Genomic DNA, 19,017 nt, shown 5'->3' with positions numbered 1-19,017 from the left:
TCAACGCAAGGCGGATATCTAGGATCTCAAAGTCAGGCCCGCTCTCAGATTCAACATCAGGCCGGGTATCAACAGCCCTGGGGCAACAATCAGCGTCAGTTATTGTCCGGTATCGAGTATCAGCCTCTTAGATATCAGGGTCTATACTACAATAGAAATCAACTCCCTACAGCTCCCGGATATCCAAGTCTACACTATAGCATTAGAAACCAGTCTCTGGGGCAGGCTAGGTATTATAGCTTACAAGGCAGCTCCGCATCTCAACCCTCAGAACAATCCCGATATCAGAGTTCACAGCGGAGCATTGAGTCTCAGCCTTCAGAGCAATCCGGATATCAAAGCTCACAACGCAGCATCGAATCTGAATCCTTAGGGCAGTCTGAGTATCAGAGCTCACAGTGTAATACTGAGTCTCAACTTTCAGACAAGCCTGAGGTTCAATATTCGCAACACAGCACTGGATCTCCGATCACGAAAAATCCCAAAGTTCAAGATCCGCAGCGTAGCACCAGTTCCCAGGTAGTAGGAAATCCGGAAATTCAGAATTCGCAACGCAGTATTAGATCTCCGCTCCTAGAAAATCCCGAGGCTCAGGATTTGAGTTGCGATACTGGATCTCCGCTCCTGGGAAACTCTGAGGCCCAGGGTTTACAGGCTGATGCTCAATCTCCGCCCTCTGAACTGGGCGCAGTTCAGAATTCGCGTACTAATGTTCGATCCCCGCCTTCTAAATTAGGGGCGGCTCAGAATTTGCAGCCTAACGTTCGATCTCCGCTCTCTGAGCTAAGCGCAGCTCAGAACCTACAGCCTAGTACTCGATCTCCGCCCTCGGTTTTGGATGTGACGCAGCTATCAGGTCCGCCTCGCAGCAAGAGAAAACGAAAGGACGTGTCTGTGCGCTTTGAAAGTGAGAAATCCGCTTACCAAGTAAACCCAATATCCGCTTATAACCCTTCTCCAGCACCTCAGCCAAGCAGTGATTCTATATCAATGTCGCTTCGCAAGTCAACTAGACGGCGCCCACTCACTTCAATTAGTAGTAACTTAACTGTAAAGGATTTGCGCGTTACAAATAAGCGTGTACGAAGTGGTTAATGTTTACTAAGGTGAGTTATAGCGGCGATTATTCGTTAGCGAGCTAATTTGATAAAATCGGCAGCGCGGATATTCACCTTTAATCAACCTCCGCACCTCTTCTTCCACCAACCTTGCGCCTCACAGCACCGCACCGTAAACTTTACCGTTGTTGTTTCATCTACTGTCCATTAGCATACCACTATCTATGATGCCTTCATTTACACCTCTAAATACGTCCGACAGCCATTTAGTTGAGGAACTTGATATGCGCGACGTTGACGATGAAATAATTGAGGACGCTTTTAAGGACGCTCTTTCTTTTACTGATCCTTTAGAGTTTCTGCCTAGAGAGTAAGCTTTCTAATACGAAATTATGCCTGCAGCTAATATAATTTTAGGAAATATGTACCAAAGCATTCTTTGTCGGATATAGCAGAGCACCGTAATGATGCTATTGCAAAATCCGCTGGAAATCCGCTTACCTCTTCACTGCCTGCCTCTTTGCCGCCTACTTCTCTACCGCCTGCCTCTTTGCCACCTGCCTTCGAGCCGCTTATTACTCCGCCTGCTGCTTCTAAAAAGTTTGATCCTCGTCGTGCTTCTGCTTCTCTTAAGAGGCAGGCTAATAGAATTGCTGCGCAAAATGTTCAGTACAAGATGGCCTTTGAATCGTATGTGTTAACTATACTATTTTAGTGTCTTGTCTATTAATTTACCTCTTATAGTAACCCAACAGAAATATTGGAGATTTTAGATGACGATAAAAAGAGCAATCTTAATGACGCCGACTCTCCCAAAAGCTCTCCTCCATCCTCTTACAATCTCCGCAGCCCTTACAAGCTCCGCAGTACGCAGACGGCCCAAGCTATAACGTCGGATATTGACACGAACGAGCGCCTTCCTATTCAAGTGCCGTTAGCAAATAAATGGTACACCCCGAAAGCTGGTGCTTGGGAAAATATGAAAGAAGCTCGTCAGCGGATATATACCCACGTCCAGAATATTGAGGGTAACTCTGGTATGCTGCGTGATCCGCCATGCGCTCTATGCGTTAAGCAAGACTATGAATGTCGCGTTTACAAGCAGAACTCTGGGCCTCACTTTGGAGGTGCATGCTCAAGATGTCGCTTAAGTGGCAGGTCGTGCGAAAAGGTACATGCTAATAGTATACTACTATCCTGTCAGCTAACACGTATATAGGATAGTTTGCTGAGATCGGAGCCGGTTACACCTCAGCGCAAAAAACGTACGCAATTAGCTTCTGCCAGTAATCCAGCCGGAACGCCTACCAAGAAGGTATGATATCCGCATTTTAACAATATGGATATTGCTGATATCCGCATAGCTTCGTACCCGCACCATCCCCCCTCCGGAGACCTCCCCTCCCCCCAAGACTCCCACTCGCAGTGATATGCGCAGCTGTAGAGGCATCCGCTCTGTCGCTGCTCCTCCCACTCTTTCACTAATTCCTGGCACGCCTGGTGCTGCTTCTGGTACTGCTGCCACTCCTGCTGGCATGGAAAATGTTAGGGGGTATTCAGCAATTGCTGTTTCTGCGCGCGTTAATATAGTTCGTGAACGGGTGGCTGAGGTAGCAAAAGATGTTCGGGCTATAGATCACCGGTTAAGTAAGCTTGAAGGTTCTCTAAGTGAGATAAAGGATGAGCTTGCGTTTATAAGGCGTGGTATTACTGCACTTATACGCAACGCTGGGTTACCGGATATAGAACTTGAGTAGATGCAGGTTAGCTATTCCTGGGGGTTGGCTGTTATTATGGGTTCAGAGTAATAAAATAGTAACTCTTACCTCTCTGCTACTACATATGTAGGAATTAAGTCTCTGCCTTATATTTTTTAATAGATATACTTAATTAATATTGTAATATCCGCATAAGCTGAGATGACGATATCCGCATAAGCTATTTGTTAGTGAGCTAATTTAATAAAATCGGTAGCGTGGATATTCACCTTTAATAAACCTCCGCACCTCTTCTTCCTCCACCAACCTTCCACCTCACAGCACCGCACCGCAAACTTCATCATTGTTGTTTCATCCACTGTCCCTTGTCATTCTACCATCTACGATGCCTTTATTCACACCTGTAAACGATGTCAATGCGAACAACAGCAGCCAGGCAGTTGAGGAACTCGATATGCGCGAAATGAACGAGGATGCTGTTNAGCACGNNATNGCTGCTCTNACTNAGCCTTTAGACCCTGTTCCTAAAGAGTAAGCTTTCTAATACTAAATTATNCCTGTAGCTAATATGATTTTAGAAAATATGTACCGAAGCGCTCTTTGCAGGATTTAGTAGACGACGAAAATATGGATAGAACGAAATCCGCTGAAAATCCGCGCACCTTTTCGCTGCCTGCCTTTCCGTTGCCTGCATCTTTGCCGTGGACCACTTTGCCGTCTGCTTCTTCGCCGTCCGCCTCTCTGCTNCCGCCACCTAATGCTTCTNAAAGGAGACTTGATAAGGCTNGTTTGTCTTCTTTTCTTAGAAAGCAGGCTNAAAAGGCTGCTNATACGAATCTNAAGACCAAGATGGCCATTNAGTCGTATNTGTTAGTCATACTGTTTTAATGTCTTATTTACTAATTTACCTCTTATAGTAACCTAAACATTTATNAGGTTCCTTNAGATAGCGAACCTTTANACAGCGGCAAAGATGAAGATCTTAATGACGCCGACTCTNANAATCTCCGCAGCCCTCGCAATCTCCGCAGCCCTCACAATCTCCGCAGCCCTNACAATCTCCGCAGTACCACGAACACAANCGAGCGCCTTCCTATCCAAGTNCCGTTAGCGAATAAATNGTACACTCCAAAAGCTGGTGTTTGGGAGAATATNAAGGAAAGTCGCCAGCGGATATTGACACANGTCNAGAATATTNAAGGTAGCTTTNGTNAGCTGCGNAATCCGCCATGTGCTCTATGCGAGAAGNATGGCCACNAATGTCGCGTTTACAAGAAGGACTCCGGGCCTCATTTTGGGGGTGCGTGCTCAAGATGTCGTGTGGGCGGCAGGTCGTGCGGAAAGGTACATGCTAATAGTATACTATTATTCTGTCAGCTAACACGCGTATAGGAAAGTTCACTGAATCCAGAGCCGATTACACCTCAGAGCAGAAAACGTGCGAAATCAGCTTCTGCCAGTAATCCAGCTGAAACGCCTACTAAGAAGGTATGGTGTCCACATGTTAATAATACGGATATTGCTGATATCCGCATAGCTTCGTTCTCGCACCATCCCCGCCCGCGCCACCACGCCTCCCCCCACCAAGGCCTCCCCCCCCATTAAGACTCCCACTCGCAGCAGTACGCACGGCCGTAGAGGCACCCGCTCTACCGCTGCTCCTCCAACTCTTTCGCCAATTGCTGGCACGCCAGGTGCTGCTGTTGCTGCTGCCGCTTCCGCTGGGTCTGTTGGGGTGTATTCAGCAATCGCTGTTTCTGCGCGCGTTGATATAGTTCGTGAACGGGTGACTGATATGGCGAAAGATGTTCGAGCCATGGACCGCCGGTTGAATGAGTTTGGAGATTCTCTAAGTGAGATAAAGGATGAGCTTGCGTTCCTAAGGCGTGGTGTTATTGCACTTGTACGCAATGCTGGGCTACCGGATATCGAATGAGTAGATACAAGTTAGCTATTGCTGCGGGTTGGCTGTTGTTGCGGGTTTATGATAATAAAATAGTAGCTCTTACCTTTTTGCTACTACATACGTAGGAATTAAGTCTCCGCCTTACATTCAACAAATATACTTAATTAATATTGTGATATCCGCATAAGCTAAGGTGAAGATATCCGCATAAGTTAAGATAAAGATATCCGCACAAGCTAAGATGAAGAGATTTATATATCTGCACCACAAAACGGCTAACTGCTACGTTATATACTACGCATCAAGAAGATCATACGCTGGCTAGAATTAATATTAGTAAAAAGAACTAGCTTAATATATTAAGACAGAAACGTACCATAAGCCCAAGCATTTGAAAGTCCTCTGGCATATCATCTGTAGCCTCGTCAAATCCGTCCTCATAAGGGTCGTACAGTAAACCGCTAATATAAGACATCCGCATATTAAAATCAGCAATGCCGCCCTGTAAGAGCCGCTCTAATCCAAGTTGAAGAATAGCAGGCGCCTCAAACCCAACGTCCCGCACACGCTGACGCACAATCGAGTCCTTAGCAATCATATCCGCAAGGGACTGGATATCAACCGCGGGAAACTTAATCGTATGATCGGATATCGTCCGCTCACCAAACGCGTCCTCAAACTCAGTACGAAGAGGTCCAGTATAGCTTGTGGTAAGAACACTCCACCTAAATAGAGAGTCTACTCCAAAGGTTGAGTTTCCGCGTGATCGGAGTAACTCCTTTAGCTGAAGATTTAGCAGTTCATTAAGTCGATCAGCTTCAAAAAAGCTATTTGGCTCTCCGCGATTATTGATTAGCCCATTCGCCAGTACGGCCCGCTGAAGCACTGGGTCACACGCCTCCGTTGCAATTAACCTCCAGAAGTACATCATTTCAGATGCGTAGTTGTTGCTCCTTGATCCGGCAAAGTAAAGGCAAAGGCGGGCAATTGCACGCTTCAAAAGGCCGATATCCGCATGCTTAATAGCGTATTTCAACACTTTATATGTTTCAACCACCTGTAGATACCGAATATGATTAAAGAACTCCACGTCGACGATCCGAGCAGGCTGGCTTGTAGTAGCGGAGCTAGGCACCGCAAGCAATTGATCCACAATCTGAGAACCTCCGCGGGTAGAGGGGTGCGGAGGAATCAATTTGTTGGCCTCTCGACCGACTTCGGAGCTGAAACCCGCTGCGCGGATATCCTCAATATGCTGTAGAAACTGCTCGGGCGTTAAGGATCCAATGTATCTTTCGACCGCACCTTCTTCGTGAATGTCAAGCCTACCGCGGATATGTGTTAAGAAGAGCGCAACAATGCGGGCATCAAAACTGTGCAGTACTAGCTCCTCAAGATGGTGAAAGGGAGGGCGCTCTACAGGAATATTTCGTCGCCCAAGGTGATTCATATGAGTGTAGAGCGTAGAGTACTGCTGCGCATATTGCTCACCACCAAAGAAAGTCCTCATAATTGTATATAGGAAGTTCAACCGGAGGTGCCAAAGACCTGGAACAGGTAGTACCCAACGGTGGCTATCATATGGGAGCGCAGCCTCCGCCCGCTCCCGCTTACAGGCGCGGATAAGCTTTGCGGTTTTCTGATCACCGTATGCCAGATATAATCGGCCCTGGAAATCGTTGTCGCGATTAAGTTGTAGTTGCTCCAGGAAGATCGTCTCAAGTACGCGGTAGTTGCCACTTATAGAAGCCTCGCTCTCCATAATAGGGCCCAGGTTTACATGCGTTGTCTTCGCGGATGGTAGAATGTCAATCTCCGGCATACGCGGATATTCAAGCTCGGTATTAGATTCGAAAATACCATTTACAGCGGCCGGATATGCGCTTCGGAGAGCATCCGCAATCACAAATATGGATATCTGATTTTGAACGCTGTCATATATGTTACCTGGCGCCTCAGCAATATCCTCAATCCGAAGCTGCACTCGGTCATGCAGCATACTTTGAAGAAGGCCACCGGGGGGAATACAAGATCCGCGGACAAGCTTTCCAGTAGTATGGGAATGGAAAACACCAGTGTCTCCGATTAACTGATGTCGTGTTCGCTCAAGGTAGTCAAAATTGTCGTATATAACATAGATATCATCAAGAGTGGACATTGATTGGAGGTGAGTCTTCAACAACGTTAGCACCAGTATATCCGCCGCTGGTATTGTGACCTTCCTTAGAGCGTTCAGCTAATCCCATCTTCTGGCAGTTCAGCGTCTTATATCCGTCAATAAGTCCTAGTCCATGNAGCAGTGATAGAACCCGACGCTTTACACCCATGCCTTGAAGATGAAGACCGAGAAGCCGAGCAAAACAGTTGGCGGAGTTTCGAGCACGGCCCAACGAAAGGATAGATGTAAGAAGAACAACCCGCCCTGGGTGTAGATTCCGCGATTCATCACTTCTTAATTGTGCCGATAATCCTTCCATCAGTTGGCAAAGTAGAGGGGCATATTGGCTAATTGCCTCATAGCCTTGTGAGAGTTGAACGTCTTTAAACTCCAGATCTGACTTCCATGGGCCAAAGATAACCGTCTTCTGCTGAAGATCACAAAGCTCTTCACGAAGGATATTTACGACCGCATTTACTAGTTCCGAATGGATATCCGCAGTCTCCATAATCGCATTGCGGATTTCTTCGTCTCCTAGAAGGGTAGCAATAAGCCTCTTTGCCTTCTTCTTTTTTGCCTTCTTTTTTTGCACCTCATCTATCTTTACGCCTTCTCTTTTATCAGTATTAAGCTGTAGCCACGCCAAAGAAAGGTCACCAAACGACCATCGCCAGTCCCGTAAATGCTCTGAAATAACTCTAACCTTCTCTTCCTTTGTTACCGAGCGCGATATCCGCTCGGCGGATGCTCCAGTTGGTGTTTGGATAGGCGTCCGCCGGTTAACTAATGTTGTGTTTATAGAGGGGGTGGGCAATTCAATTGTTGACACATCACCCGTTCGGCGGCGCTTTCTGCTCGACATCGCGGAGGCTGATGGGGTAGATATATTGATCGATTATAGAGCTGCTTCTGCGGATCAATTTGACGGTATTTCTGAGATAATAGCTGTTGTGGGGGGGTAGATCAATTTCGTTTAAGAAGGTGACTGCTCCACATACAAAATAAGTCGCATCGCCTAATAAACCTCGCGAAAGTCTCTCAGACCATAGAATCAACTTTTTGACAAAAAAGGTTAGCGATATCCGCTTGCGGATATACGTATGTCCGCTAATTGATTCTATGGTCTGAGCTTGCTGAGGTAATGTTTCTTGGTCTGAGCATACTAAGTTAACGAATTGCTAACGACCATAACGTAGGTCACCAGGTTATGACGGTCCACCTAGTTATAACGGAAATCTGACCGCCTGTCTAATTAGGAAAAGCGGTTTCCTATTTCGGTATTCTGCCGGAAAATATCGCCTTAAGCCTCAGATGAGGACTTTAATCCGCCAACTCGCGGTTATCTAAGCAATCAGCTGCCTAATACACTGTAAAAAGTCGATATAGACTCTCTCCTATATATATTTAAGGCTTCATTCGGGTTTAATAATAAAATAATGCTTTGCGATGGTTTTTACTAGCGATTTGCCTGCAAATCGGCATTCGGCAGTATTTTGGTTTTCTGTCATAACTAAATGCGGTTAGATTTCCGTCATAACTAGGTGGACCGTCATAACCCGGTGACCCACGTTATACGACTGCGCAAATCGCATAGTTTGCAGCAAATTGCCGCAATCTGCAATAACGCGCCCAAAAAAAAAAATTTCCTGATGTAGTAGAACTGTTAGGTAGAATCATCCTTATAGGTTGTATAATAATGGCTGTGAAGATTATATTCCGCAGGAGTCTTATAGATAACATCCCTAGATTGTCCGCCCCACGGAGCAAAGCGGGTCTGGACAGGGCTGAAAGTCCTAGGAAGTTCTTCCTTTATAAAGCATATGCATTGGGCTGCTGCAGGCCGTCGGAATCTCTACGCAAGAGTGTTCTAGCCTAAGGGGCCGCATTGCGCTTTCGATGTGTGACTTGCCTATTTCAAACACTAATGCGCCTGGGCGGTATAATAAGGAACAGACCGAATGCATAGAAGGAAGCTGTTGTCGGTCGCCATACTTTACGCAGCAGCTTTCTCAATCACTACTTATACTCACCAACATGAGCGCCTCCTTTAACTCGACCGCGACTCGTGCTGAGTCTGAGGACGCCTTACACGTCGTCAATGGCGTCCGAGAGTCTCCCATTGTCTATACGTTCGCTGCCGTTGCCCTCGCTACCGTTGCCCTCGCTGCTGTCCTGAGCGGATTTGAGGATGGACGCAAAGCCCTTCAGCGCATTGTCTGGTTCCTTGACGGCATGCTCGGCGGAGCCCCTCATACTGTCACGCTTCCTGGTCCTCCCGGTCTTCCTGTCGTCGGAAACCTTATCGACGTGAGTTGTTTATGAAAATCTGGTCTTGATTTATCTAACCGTTGCGTCTAGATGAAAAACGGCCACGTCCAAAAGATCGCCAAGTGGACCAAGAAGTATGGAGACGTAATCCGTGTCTCCCTTGGTGAACGTGAGGCAGTATGTTCTCCGTTGTAGTGACATGACAGAAATACATTGGAATTGACGCGGCGCTTCGCAGGTTTTCATCAACAGCCACAAGGCTCTCGCGCGAACGGTCGTCCAGCAGGGTCCCGCTTATCAGTCGCGTCCCACCTTCAGACTCTTTCACAGCGATTATGCGTCCTCTGGTATCTGGACTGTTGGCAGTAAGTCTCGGTAGAGTTTTGTGGGCTTGACCTGTAGGCTCACCTATGACTCTCTATAGCCTCGCCCTACAGCGACCGCCTCGTCCGCACTCGCAAGGCGCTTTCTGCCCAGATCGCCCCTCGTATCTTGCCTATCTACACTCCCGTCATTCACCCCAAGCTTAAGAGGCTCCTCGGCGACGTACTCGATATTAGCCAAGGTCCCGCAATCGACATGGCCGAGAAGTTTCACCGTTTTGGCACTGGCCAGGTCTCCGAGCAGCTTATGGGTCATGTTTTAGACTCACGCCCTAATTTAGTCCGTCAGCGCACCATTTGCTCACCTGCTCGCGACTACATCCCTGTCTTGCGCGCTGCCGGCCGGGCTCGCTACATAGCCAGCAAGCTTTTCGGTATTAAGGAGTGGGCTTCCAATGAGAAGGCGGAAAAGGCCCGCGAGTATCGCAAGCTGCAGCAAGGCTATATTCACAAGATGATTGGCGACCTGAAGGACCGCATAGCATCTGGCGACGAGACTCCCTCCATCCTGGGCAACATCCTTCGTCAAGGTCTCCTGAGCGAAGAAGAGGTTCTCTTGGCTTCTTACACCGGCAGTATGTCCTCCGTCCTTGTCACTTTGTTAAGTCATATCACCTAATGACCGCTCGTCAACAGTCGCTGCTGGCGTCAACCTCGGCTACTCGCTCACTTGGATCGTCGGCTACCTCGCCAACAGGCCCGATTTGCAGCAGAATGGCTTTGAGGCTATTCGTGAGGTGTACGACGGCGAACCACCTAGGCCCCACGTATTCGACCGCGTCGGATACGTCAAGGCTCTGCATACCGTTAGTAACTCTATTCTCTCCCTTGTTGACAACCGTCTCTGACTCCAGGACAATACAGGAAGGCTCTCGTATGTTCACGCCAGTTCGTCTTGGTTTCCCCCGCCAGACCCTTGATGGCGCCAGTTATATGGGCCACAACATTCCTAAGGATACGGTACGTCTATTGTCAGGCTGTGAATTGCATCCTCGAGACAAATCTAACTTTGCCTGTTCAGCTCGTCATTATGAACCTATTCGCTGGCAACCGCGATCTCACCGTCTTCGATCGACCCGACGAATACCTCCCTGAGCGGTGGCTGGACGGACGCAAAGGTCGCACCGACATGCTTGGCGAGGGTGGCGATAAGCTCGGCGTCCCGCACTTAACTTACGGCGCTGGCCGCCGTGTCTGCCCCGGTATCGATAGTAAGTTTTGCTTCCCAGATTTGATACGTGTTATGGTTAACTGACCCACCCTCTTAGTGGCCAACCGCGGTCTCTACTCGTCGCTTGTACTTCTCCTGCATTTCTTCACCTGGGAGCGACAACCTCTTGGAGAGGGGGAGAAGAAGCTCGTCTTCCCTCCCTTCCGTGCTGAGCGTGAGTGCTCGCTCGAAATGGACGCCATTGCTGACACCGCGACGCCCACTGAGGCCCAGNCCATGCCGTGGTCGGCCGGTATCAAGTTTCACTGCCGCGATCCTGAGGGTCTTAGCGCCTGGCTTGCGTCCGGGGTGTAGCTCGGCAGGGTCACGGAAGAACGGGGTCACCGATGGGGGTCGGCGAAAGTTGAACGTAGAATCAATTAGCGGACATACGTATATCCGCAAGCGGATATCGCTAACCTTTTTTGTCAAAAAGTTGATTCTATGGTCTAAGAGACTTTGCCAACGTTTCTTAAGCGACGCAACTTATTTTGTATATAGAGCAGTTACCTTCTTTAACGAAATTGTAAAAGCTACCTATATAAGGTCTAGGGCTATGTAAAGGCTTAAAATAATCGCAAGAACCAGCTCTATAATCGATTAACTTTTAGGCCTTATATATACCTATTATAATATTATAACTAAGTCTTATATAAAGTCTCGCGTTATTTAAATTTTATATAAGGATATATATAATCTTTAATAAAATTAATAAAGCTATCTATATAAGGTTTAGAATATAGACACTTTTGCCTACTGGAGCTCTTGCTACACCCGGCCCAAAAATACCAAAACCAATTAAAAGAACCCTAAAAAACACCTAGAGAATCCCCCTGAGATGCATGCATCGCAGGGGAGGCACACGTCGAACGACGGCGGCTCGCACTCGCGCGCGACCGCCAGAACCACGCCCAGCAATGGCCCTCCATAATAAAGACGGGCGAATACCACACTATAAAGCGGAAATACCCCTATTAAGAAGGCATCTAATAAAATATAAAGCCTATTAGACGTATCTAGTATCTAGAATTACGGGGAAGTAACTGTTAGCTATAACAATCTAACGCAGCTAGTAGAATGGCTCCGCCAGTCTAGCGAACCTTAGGCGCCCCTCTAGCNAACCCTTAATTAAATCCTCTAATAGCTAAGCAAAATTAAAAATAAATAAAACCCCCCCTTACCGGTAAACCGTACCTAGGCCGCCGTAGCCGCGCTTCTATAGTATAGGGAACCTACCCCCCTTAAGATAATAACTAGGTATATAATTATAATACGACTAAATATAGAAAAAGTAGAGGGGCTTAGGGGATAATTAGAAATAGAAGTCCTTATAAAGATTTATAAAGAGGTCTATAACGCTATTATAGTCCGATACCTTAGAAGCGGAGACATTAGAGTTACCCTAAAGGACTACTAGGTAAAGGAACGAGCCGTAAAGGTAGGGGATAGGCTAGGAGAACGCATTGGTATAAAAGTACTTTGTAAGGATTATCTAGTTAAGGTCCTAGTAGTTCCTATAAGCCTTAGGGTAGAAAAGGGACGCTAGGCGGATAATATAGTAATTATATAGAAGATAGTAAGATAAACGGAACGCCTTATACTAGGACTTAAGATTACCTAAATCTAATAGCTTTAATAGGAAAATATAAACTAAGTATATAATAAGAATAATAAGAGGATATAAGGGTCGCTAGAGACTTGCTAGGGATACGCCAGTTAAATATATAGCTCCCTTATCGTTAGTATACTTATACTAGGAATATAAAAACTTCTTACCTAAAAAGGAATAATTATAAATAGCCTTATATATAATATAAGGCTCTATAACTATAGTCTACGCCTAGAATAATACTACCGCTATATATAATGGGGTTATACCTAATCTATATACGCAGTATAGGTGTGCTACGGCTACTATACAGGCCCCTATAATATAAGACACTACTTAAATTAAGACTAAATAAAATATATAAACTGCTACTAAAGCATATATAAGGCGTAGGAGAGAGAAGACTATATTAAATATAGAAGATAAAAGGTAAGGCTTTAATAGCTATGGGAATAACTATACACTAGGTTATATAAATAGAAGCAATATACGATAAGCTAGGGGGACGTAGGTGTCTTCCTAGCGTTTTCTACTTTTAATACTGGGGGGCTAGGCTAGCTATCCTAAGCCTTAACGGGCTAGAAGCGACGCCGCGTAATATTACTAGACTAAATAGGAATATAAGGGTTATAGGGGATATAAGGGAGAGGACGCCCTATAGGAAGACCCCTATAGACAGCAATAGTAAGCTTAAGACTAGGATAATTAAGAATTAGACTTAATATAGTAAATTTAACATTTACAGCTAACCTATAAAGGGTATATAGCTAACTAGTAAGATTAGGGGAAGAACTAGAGATAATAATAGATTTAGATATAGAAGCGCTATATTACAGGACACCCCCGTAACACCTTACACACGTCTACTAGTTTCTACCAACTTAGTAACTAGAGACCGACCGCGAAATGGCAATCTAACGGCAATCTAACGGCAATCTACGGCATTCTGCCATATTCTGCTAAGTTTACTAAATTCTACTAAGTTCTGCTAGGACTACTACCCGAATCCTATTCTACTCTATGCACGTATTAACTAAGCAACTAAGCTAACAATATATACCCTTTCTTCCCATTTCCCTACCTTCTTTCCTTACGTAACGTCTTAACTTATTATATAGTTTATATATATAGCTTAATAATATCTACTTCGCTATATATTATATCGCTTGTACTTACTCCGTAACACTACGTTACGTTAAAAACCTATACTCTGCCCCGCCCCACCCTATCTAAAATATAGAACAACCTTAAAGCCCCTACAACGGCCGCTAGTATTATAACCGTACTCTAAGAACAGTTAGTAAATATATAGAAGTCCTTTATAGACGCCCTTATATAAAACTAGGCCGCTATAGCTAAATAATAAGCCGAATAAGAAGCACGGCACTAGGAATTAATTAAAGCACTTTAAGAAGAAGTCCGTACCCTTAAGACACTTACATTAGGGTCCTAAGACCAAATACTAGCCCAAGAGGCTGCTAATACGCCACTTATAAACGAGATAAAAATAACCGAATCTAGACCTAGCTTATCGGGTGCGAACCCTAAGCTAGCTACGGATGTTTATCCCGTAAATCCGTCTACTATACCGTAATAATCTAAAAAACTACTAGACCCTCTAGTATTTACTAGTAAACAATAAGAACTTTAATTATTCTTAAGCCGGCTTAAGAATAAGCTAACTAGTAACGCTAATCGCTATCTAACTAAAGCTAACTAACTCTACTACGCCCTAAGTTAACTAGGAGGAAAGGTAGCTAACCTTATTAAACCCCTCTAGCTAAACTTAGTATAAAGCCTAGTTAGACTTCTTAAAGCTATATATAGTAACCTAAACCACTAAGCCACGGCCTAAAGGAAGATAAATAATATAGTCTAAGAAAAGAAAAGTTTCCTAGTATACTTCTCTAAATTTAACCGCTATATAAGGGAAATAGGCTGGAACAACTCCGCACTTATTAATAGCCTTATTAAATCCCTAAGCCCTAAACTAAAAGCCTCCCTAGTAGGTGTAGACCTACTAGAAGCCCTTAACGCTTACGTAAATATTATTAATAAACGGTATAACGATATACTACGTCTAATACTAAAACCCGCTCCTTAATATAATATAACAGCCCTATAAATATCGACTAAGTTATTATCTTAGCCTAAGTACCCCAACGCTATGGATATTAACTCTAGAACCCTAGATTATACCCCACTAGGGTTCTCTAAATAAGAACGACGCATTAAGCTAGGCCTTTATTTTAAATGCGGAAGCAAGGCTTATATCTTAAGATACTGCTCTATCCCTATGCCCTAATATAATTTATAAACAGCCGACACCAGTAACCGATTACCGCATTAATCCTCTAGTTACCGTCCCTAATCTTTATCTAGTTTTAGCCCGGCATCTAGTAAGTACCACTTATAAGGATAAAGCTATAACTAATACGCTATAAGAACTCCACCCTAATTACCTTTAAAAGGAAGGTCCCGGAGCTAAGTTACTCTCTAGGATAGCGCCGCCTTAGGATCTTATTAAATGCTTTAGATATTATGAACTCTAACTCTTAGGATCGCAGTATAACCGTTAACTATTATCTTTAGTAGAATAATTAATAGGTTAATACTTAAGTCCTAATTAATATAGGAGCTAGTAGTACTAGATTTATTAACAAGATCTTCGCGTAAGATAATAGTTTTACTCTAACCCCCCTTAACCGGCATATTGACGTATTTAGATTTAATAGTAAACGTACTATCTTAGGCCGTATTACCTATATAGTATTCCTAAGACTCTAATACCTAAACTATAAAGAACTAATTAGGCTTTTTATTACTACCCTAGGTTACTTAGTAATCCTTAGATAACCCTAGATAAAGCTATATAAGGTAACTATTAATTAGGATAACCTTAAGCTTCTATTTACCGCCTCCCGTTATAAGTAGAAGTGCCTTATAACTCGCTACTTAGACCCTAAACCAAAGTCTAAAATTTTTACCGACGTCTACCCTATACCTAAAAAGCCTACCTAATTCTACCAACCTAAGAATTCTACCGAATTCCACTAATATAAGATTTCTACTAACGTCTACTAAGAACCTAAAAATTATACTAAACTACATGAACTAACCCTAACTACCCTACCGCCCTAAACTAAGCAGAAGCTTAAGCTTAATATACGAAAGTACTAGAAGAACTGGTATTCTACTATAAAAAGAATACTTAAAGAACCTAAACCTAAATCTAATACTAACTCCGTACCTAATACTAAACCTAAACCTAAATAAAAAACTATATAAGAAACTAAGGACGATCTAAGCTTACTTAATACCCTAGATATCTATATAATTGGAGCTACCCTATTAGTACGACTCGCTAGGAAACCCAAGTATACAATCTTTACTATTACAATGGCCGATATTAAGAAGGCCTTAATACCGAAGAAATACACTAACCCCGCCACAAAGGTACTAGTAGAGTACTATAATTATCTAGATATATTCTTATAAAAGGAAGCCAATAAGCTACCGGAATACCGTTTATATAATTATAAGATTATAGTTAAAGAAGGAAAATATCCCGGATTTGGACCCTTATACGGGATATTCTAAAACAAACTCTAGGTACTACAGAAGTACTTAGACGAATATCTAGATAAAGGATTTATTAGAGCAAGTTCTTTACCCGTAGCTATACTAGTAATCTTTATTAAGAAACCTAGCGGCGGTTTACGCTTCTATATAGACTACTAAGCCCTTAACGCTATCACTATTAAGAACTAATACCTAATCCCGTTAATCTAAGAGATACTAAACCAATTAAGTAAGGCTCGCTTCTATACAAAGCTTAATATTATCCATACGTTTAATTACCTCTAAATCGCAAAAGGAGACGAATAGCTTACTGCATTTCGTACCCAATACGGATTATTTAAGTACTTAGTAATACCGTTTGGCCTCGCAAACGCCCCAAGTTTATTCTAATACTTCGTAAATAATACCCTACGCCCATACCTAGATATCTTTTATACTGCTTATATTAACGATATCTTAATATTGTCACGGGACACCCCCGTAACACCTTGCACACGTCTATCTGTTTCCACTAACTCAGCAATTAGAGACCAACCGCGAAATGGCAATCTAACGGCAATCTAATGGCAATCTAACGGCAATCTACGGCATTCTGCCATATTCTGCCAAGTTCCACCGAATTCTGTTAAGTTCTGCTAGGACCACGACCTGAACCCTATTCTGCCCATGTATGTGTTAACTAAGCAACCAAGTCAACGATATATGCCCTTTCTTCCCGTTTCCCTACCTTCTTTCCTTACGCAACGTCTTGACTTTATTACGCAGTTTATGTATATAGCTTAATAATACCTACTTCGCTATATATTATCACCGCTTATGCTTACTCCGTGACACTACGTTGCGTTAAAAAAACTCACACCACCCTCCAAAAATGCAGAACGACCCTAAAGCCCCCGCAATGGCCGACGCTATTATGGCCGCACTCCAAGAATAATTAGTAGGTATACAGAAGTCCTTTACGGACGCCCTTGCACAGCACTAAGCCACTTTAACTTAACAGCAAGCCAAATAAGAAGCACGATAACAATAATTAATTAAAGCACTTTAAGAAGAAGTCCGTATCCTTAAGATGCCTATATTAAGGCCCCAAGACCGAACGCTATCTCTGGAGATGAATACGCGGAACGCAAGCCCCGAATTAGTAGTAGTTACTTACCCTATAGAGCCGACTACCGCACCGAAACGATCCGAGAAACTACTAGACCCCCTAGTATTCACCGGTAAACGACGAGAGCTTTAGTTATTTTTAAGCCGGCTTAAGAATAAGCTAACCGGTAATGCTAACCGCTACCTAACCGAAGCCAACCGACTCTATTACGCCCTAAGTTAACTAGGAAGAGACGTAGCTGACCTTATTAAACCTCTCCAACCAAACTCAGTATAAAGCCTAGTCACACTTCTTAAAGCCATATACGGTGACCTGAACCGCCAAGCTACCGCTTAAAGAAAGATAAACCAAATGACTTAAGAAAAGAAAAGTTTCCTAGTATACTTCTCTAAATTTAACCGCTACGTAAAGGAAACAGGCTGGAATAACTCCGCACTAATTAACAGCCTCGTTGAATCCCTAAGCCCTGAACTAAAAACCTCCCTAATAGGCGTAGACCTCTTGGAAACTCTTGACGCCTGCGCAAACGTTATTAACAAACGGTATAATGATATACTACGCCTTATACTAAAGCCCGTTTATCGGTATAATATAACAACCCCGTAAACGTCTACTAAGTCATCGTCTTAACCTAAGCACCCTGACGCCATAGATATTAATACTAGGACCCTAGGATACGCCCTATTAGGGTCCTCTGAACGAGAATAACGCATTAAGCTAGGCCTCTGCTTTAAATGTAGAAGTGGCTCCTACCTCTCGAACTATTACTCCGTCTCTATGCCCTGAAACGATTTACGAACGGCCAGCACTGGCAGCCGTTTACCACATTGATCTTCCGGTTACCGTCCCCGATCTTTATCTAGTTCCACCCCTACGTCTAGTAAGCACCATTTATAAGGACGAAGCTATAGCCGACATCCCACAAGAACCCTACCCCGATCGCCTCTAAAAGGAAGGTCCTAGAGCTAAGTCGCTCTCCGGGACGGCTCTGCTATAGGATCTCGTTGAACGTATTTAACGTCACGAACTCTGACTCTTGGGACCGTAGTATAACTATTAACTGTCATCTTCGGCAGAATAGTTAACAGGCTAATGTTTAAATCCTAATTAACACAGGAGCTAGCGGCATAGGATTTATTAACAAGATCTTTATGTAAGATAATGGTTTTACCCTAACCCCCCTTAACCGGCATATTGACGTATTTAGATTTAATGGCAAACGCACTATCTCAGGCCGTATCACCTACGTGGTAACCCTAAGACTCTAATACCTAAACTACGAAGAACTAATTAAGCTTTTCGTTACCACCCTGGGTCACTTAGTGATCCTTAGACAACCCTGGATGAAGCTATATAAGGTAACTATTAATTGGGACAACCTTAAGCTTCTATTTACCGCCTCCCGTTGCAAGCAGAAGTGTTATATAACGCACCGCCTTAACCCCAAACTAAAATCTAGGGAATCCGCTAAGATCCACTAGCCTAAGATTTCCACCAATATCCATTAAGGATCCGGGAATTCCACCGAACTCCACAAATTGGCCCTAAGTACTGTACTGCCTAAAGACAGGCAGAAGCTTAAGCTCACTATATAAAGATATTAGAAGGACTAGTATCTAACTATAAAAAGGATTTTTAAAGAACCCGAACCCAAATCTAATACTAACTCCGTACTTAATACTAAACCTAAACCCAAATAAGAAACTATAGACAATCCGAGCGAGCTCGGTACCCTAGATATCCGTATAATTAGAGCTACTCTGTTAGCGCAACTTGCTAAGAAACCTAAATATACAATCTTTACTGTCACTATAGCTAATATCAAGAAGGCCTTAGCACCGAAGAAGCACATTGACCCTGCTATAAAGGTACTAGTAGAGTACTATAACCGCCTAGAGGCATTTTTACGGAAGGAAGCCGATAAGCTACCGGAACACCAATTGTATAACCATAAGATTGTACTTAAAGAAGGAAAGCAGCCTAGATTTGGACCCTTATATAGGATGTCCTAAAACAA

The 19,017-nt window shown here is 43.9% G+C and overlaps 3 protein-coding genes across 3 annotated transcripts; 2 read left to right on the top strand and 1 right to left on the bottom strand.

Moving 5' to 3' along the window:
- Positions 1–2,046: 2,046 nt before the first annotated feature.
- On the top strand, positions 2,047–3,037 carry K441DRAFT_330198 (uncharacterized protein). Its single transcript, XM_067641213.1, has 3 exons — positions 2,047–2,229; positions 2,278–2,373; positions 2,423–3,037. Exons 1-3 carry the CDS (start codon positions 2,098–2,100, stop codon positions 2,813–2,815), a joined length of 621 nt encoding a protein of 206 aa, XP_067497545.1. The 5' UTR covers positions 2,047–2,097; the 3' UTR covers positions 2,816–3,037.
- Positions 3,038–4,830: 1,793 nt separating this feature from the next.
- Positions 4,831–7,255, bottom strand: K441DRAFT_330266 (uncharacterized protein). The gene is made up of 2 exons (XM_067641214.1): positions 5,059–7,255; positions 4,831–5,003 (listed from the first exon to the last, which is right to left on the bottom strand). Exons 1-2 carry the CDS (start codon positions 6,838–6,840, stop codon positions 4,977–4,979), a joined length of 1,809 nt encoding a protein of 602 aa, XP_067497544.1. The 5' UTR covers positions 6,841–7,255; the 3' UTR covers positions 4,831–4,976.
- Positions 7,256–8,874: 1,619 nt separating this feature from the next.
- On the top strand, positions 8,875–11,290 carry K441DRAFT_709026 (putative cytochrome P450 phenylacetate 2-hydroxylase; the record flags this gene model as incomplete). The annotated part of the gene is made up of 8 exons (XM_067653823.1): positions 8,875–9,147; positions 9,199–9,285; positions 9,347–9,473; positions 9,533–10,066; positions 10,128–10,297; positions 10,356–10,451; positions 10,513–10,702; positions 10,760–11,290. The coding sequence occupies 8 exons, from the start codon at positions 8,875–8,877 to the stop codon at positions 11,014–11,016; spliced, it is 1,734 nt and encodes a 577-aa protein (XP_067497543.1). The 3' UTR covers positions 11,017–11,290.
- Between the last annotated feature and the right edge of the window lie 7,727 nt (positions 11,291–19,017).

Source organism: Cenococcum geophilum, assembly GCF_001692895.1.
Source record: "Cenococcum geophilum 1.58 unplaced genomic scaffold K441scaffold_75, whole genome shotgun sequence".
In the NCBI taxonomy this organism is placed as follows: domain Eukaryota; kingdom Fungi; phylum Ascomycota; class Dothideomycetes; order Gloniales; family Gloniaceae; genus Cenococcum; species Cenococcum geophilum.
This window is presented reverse-complemented; position numbering and strand designations above follow the sequence as displayed.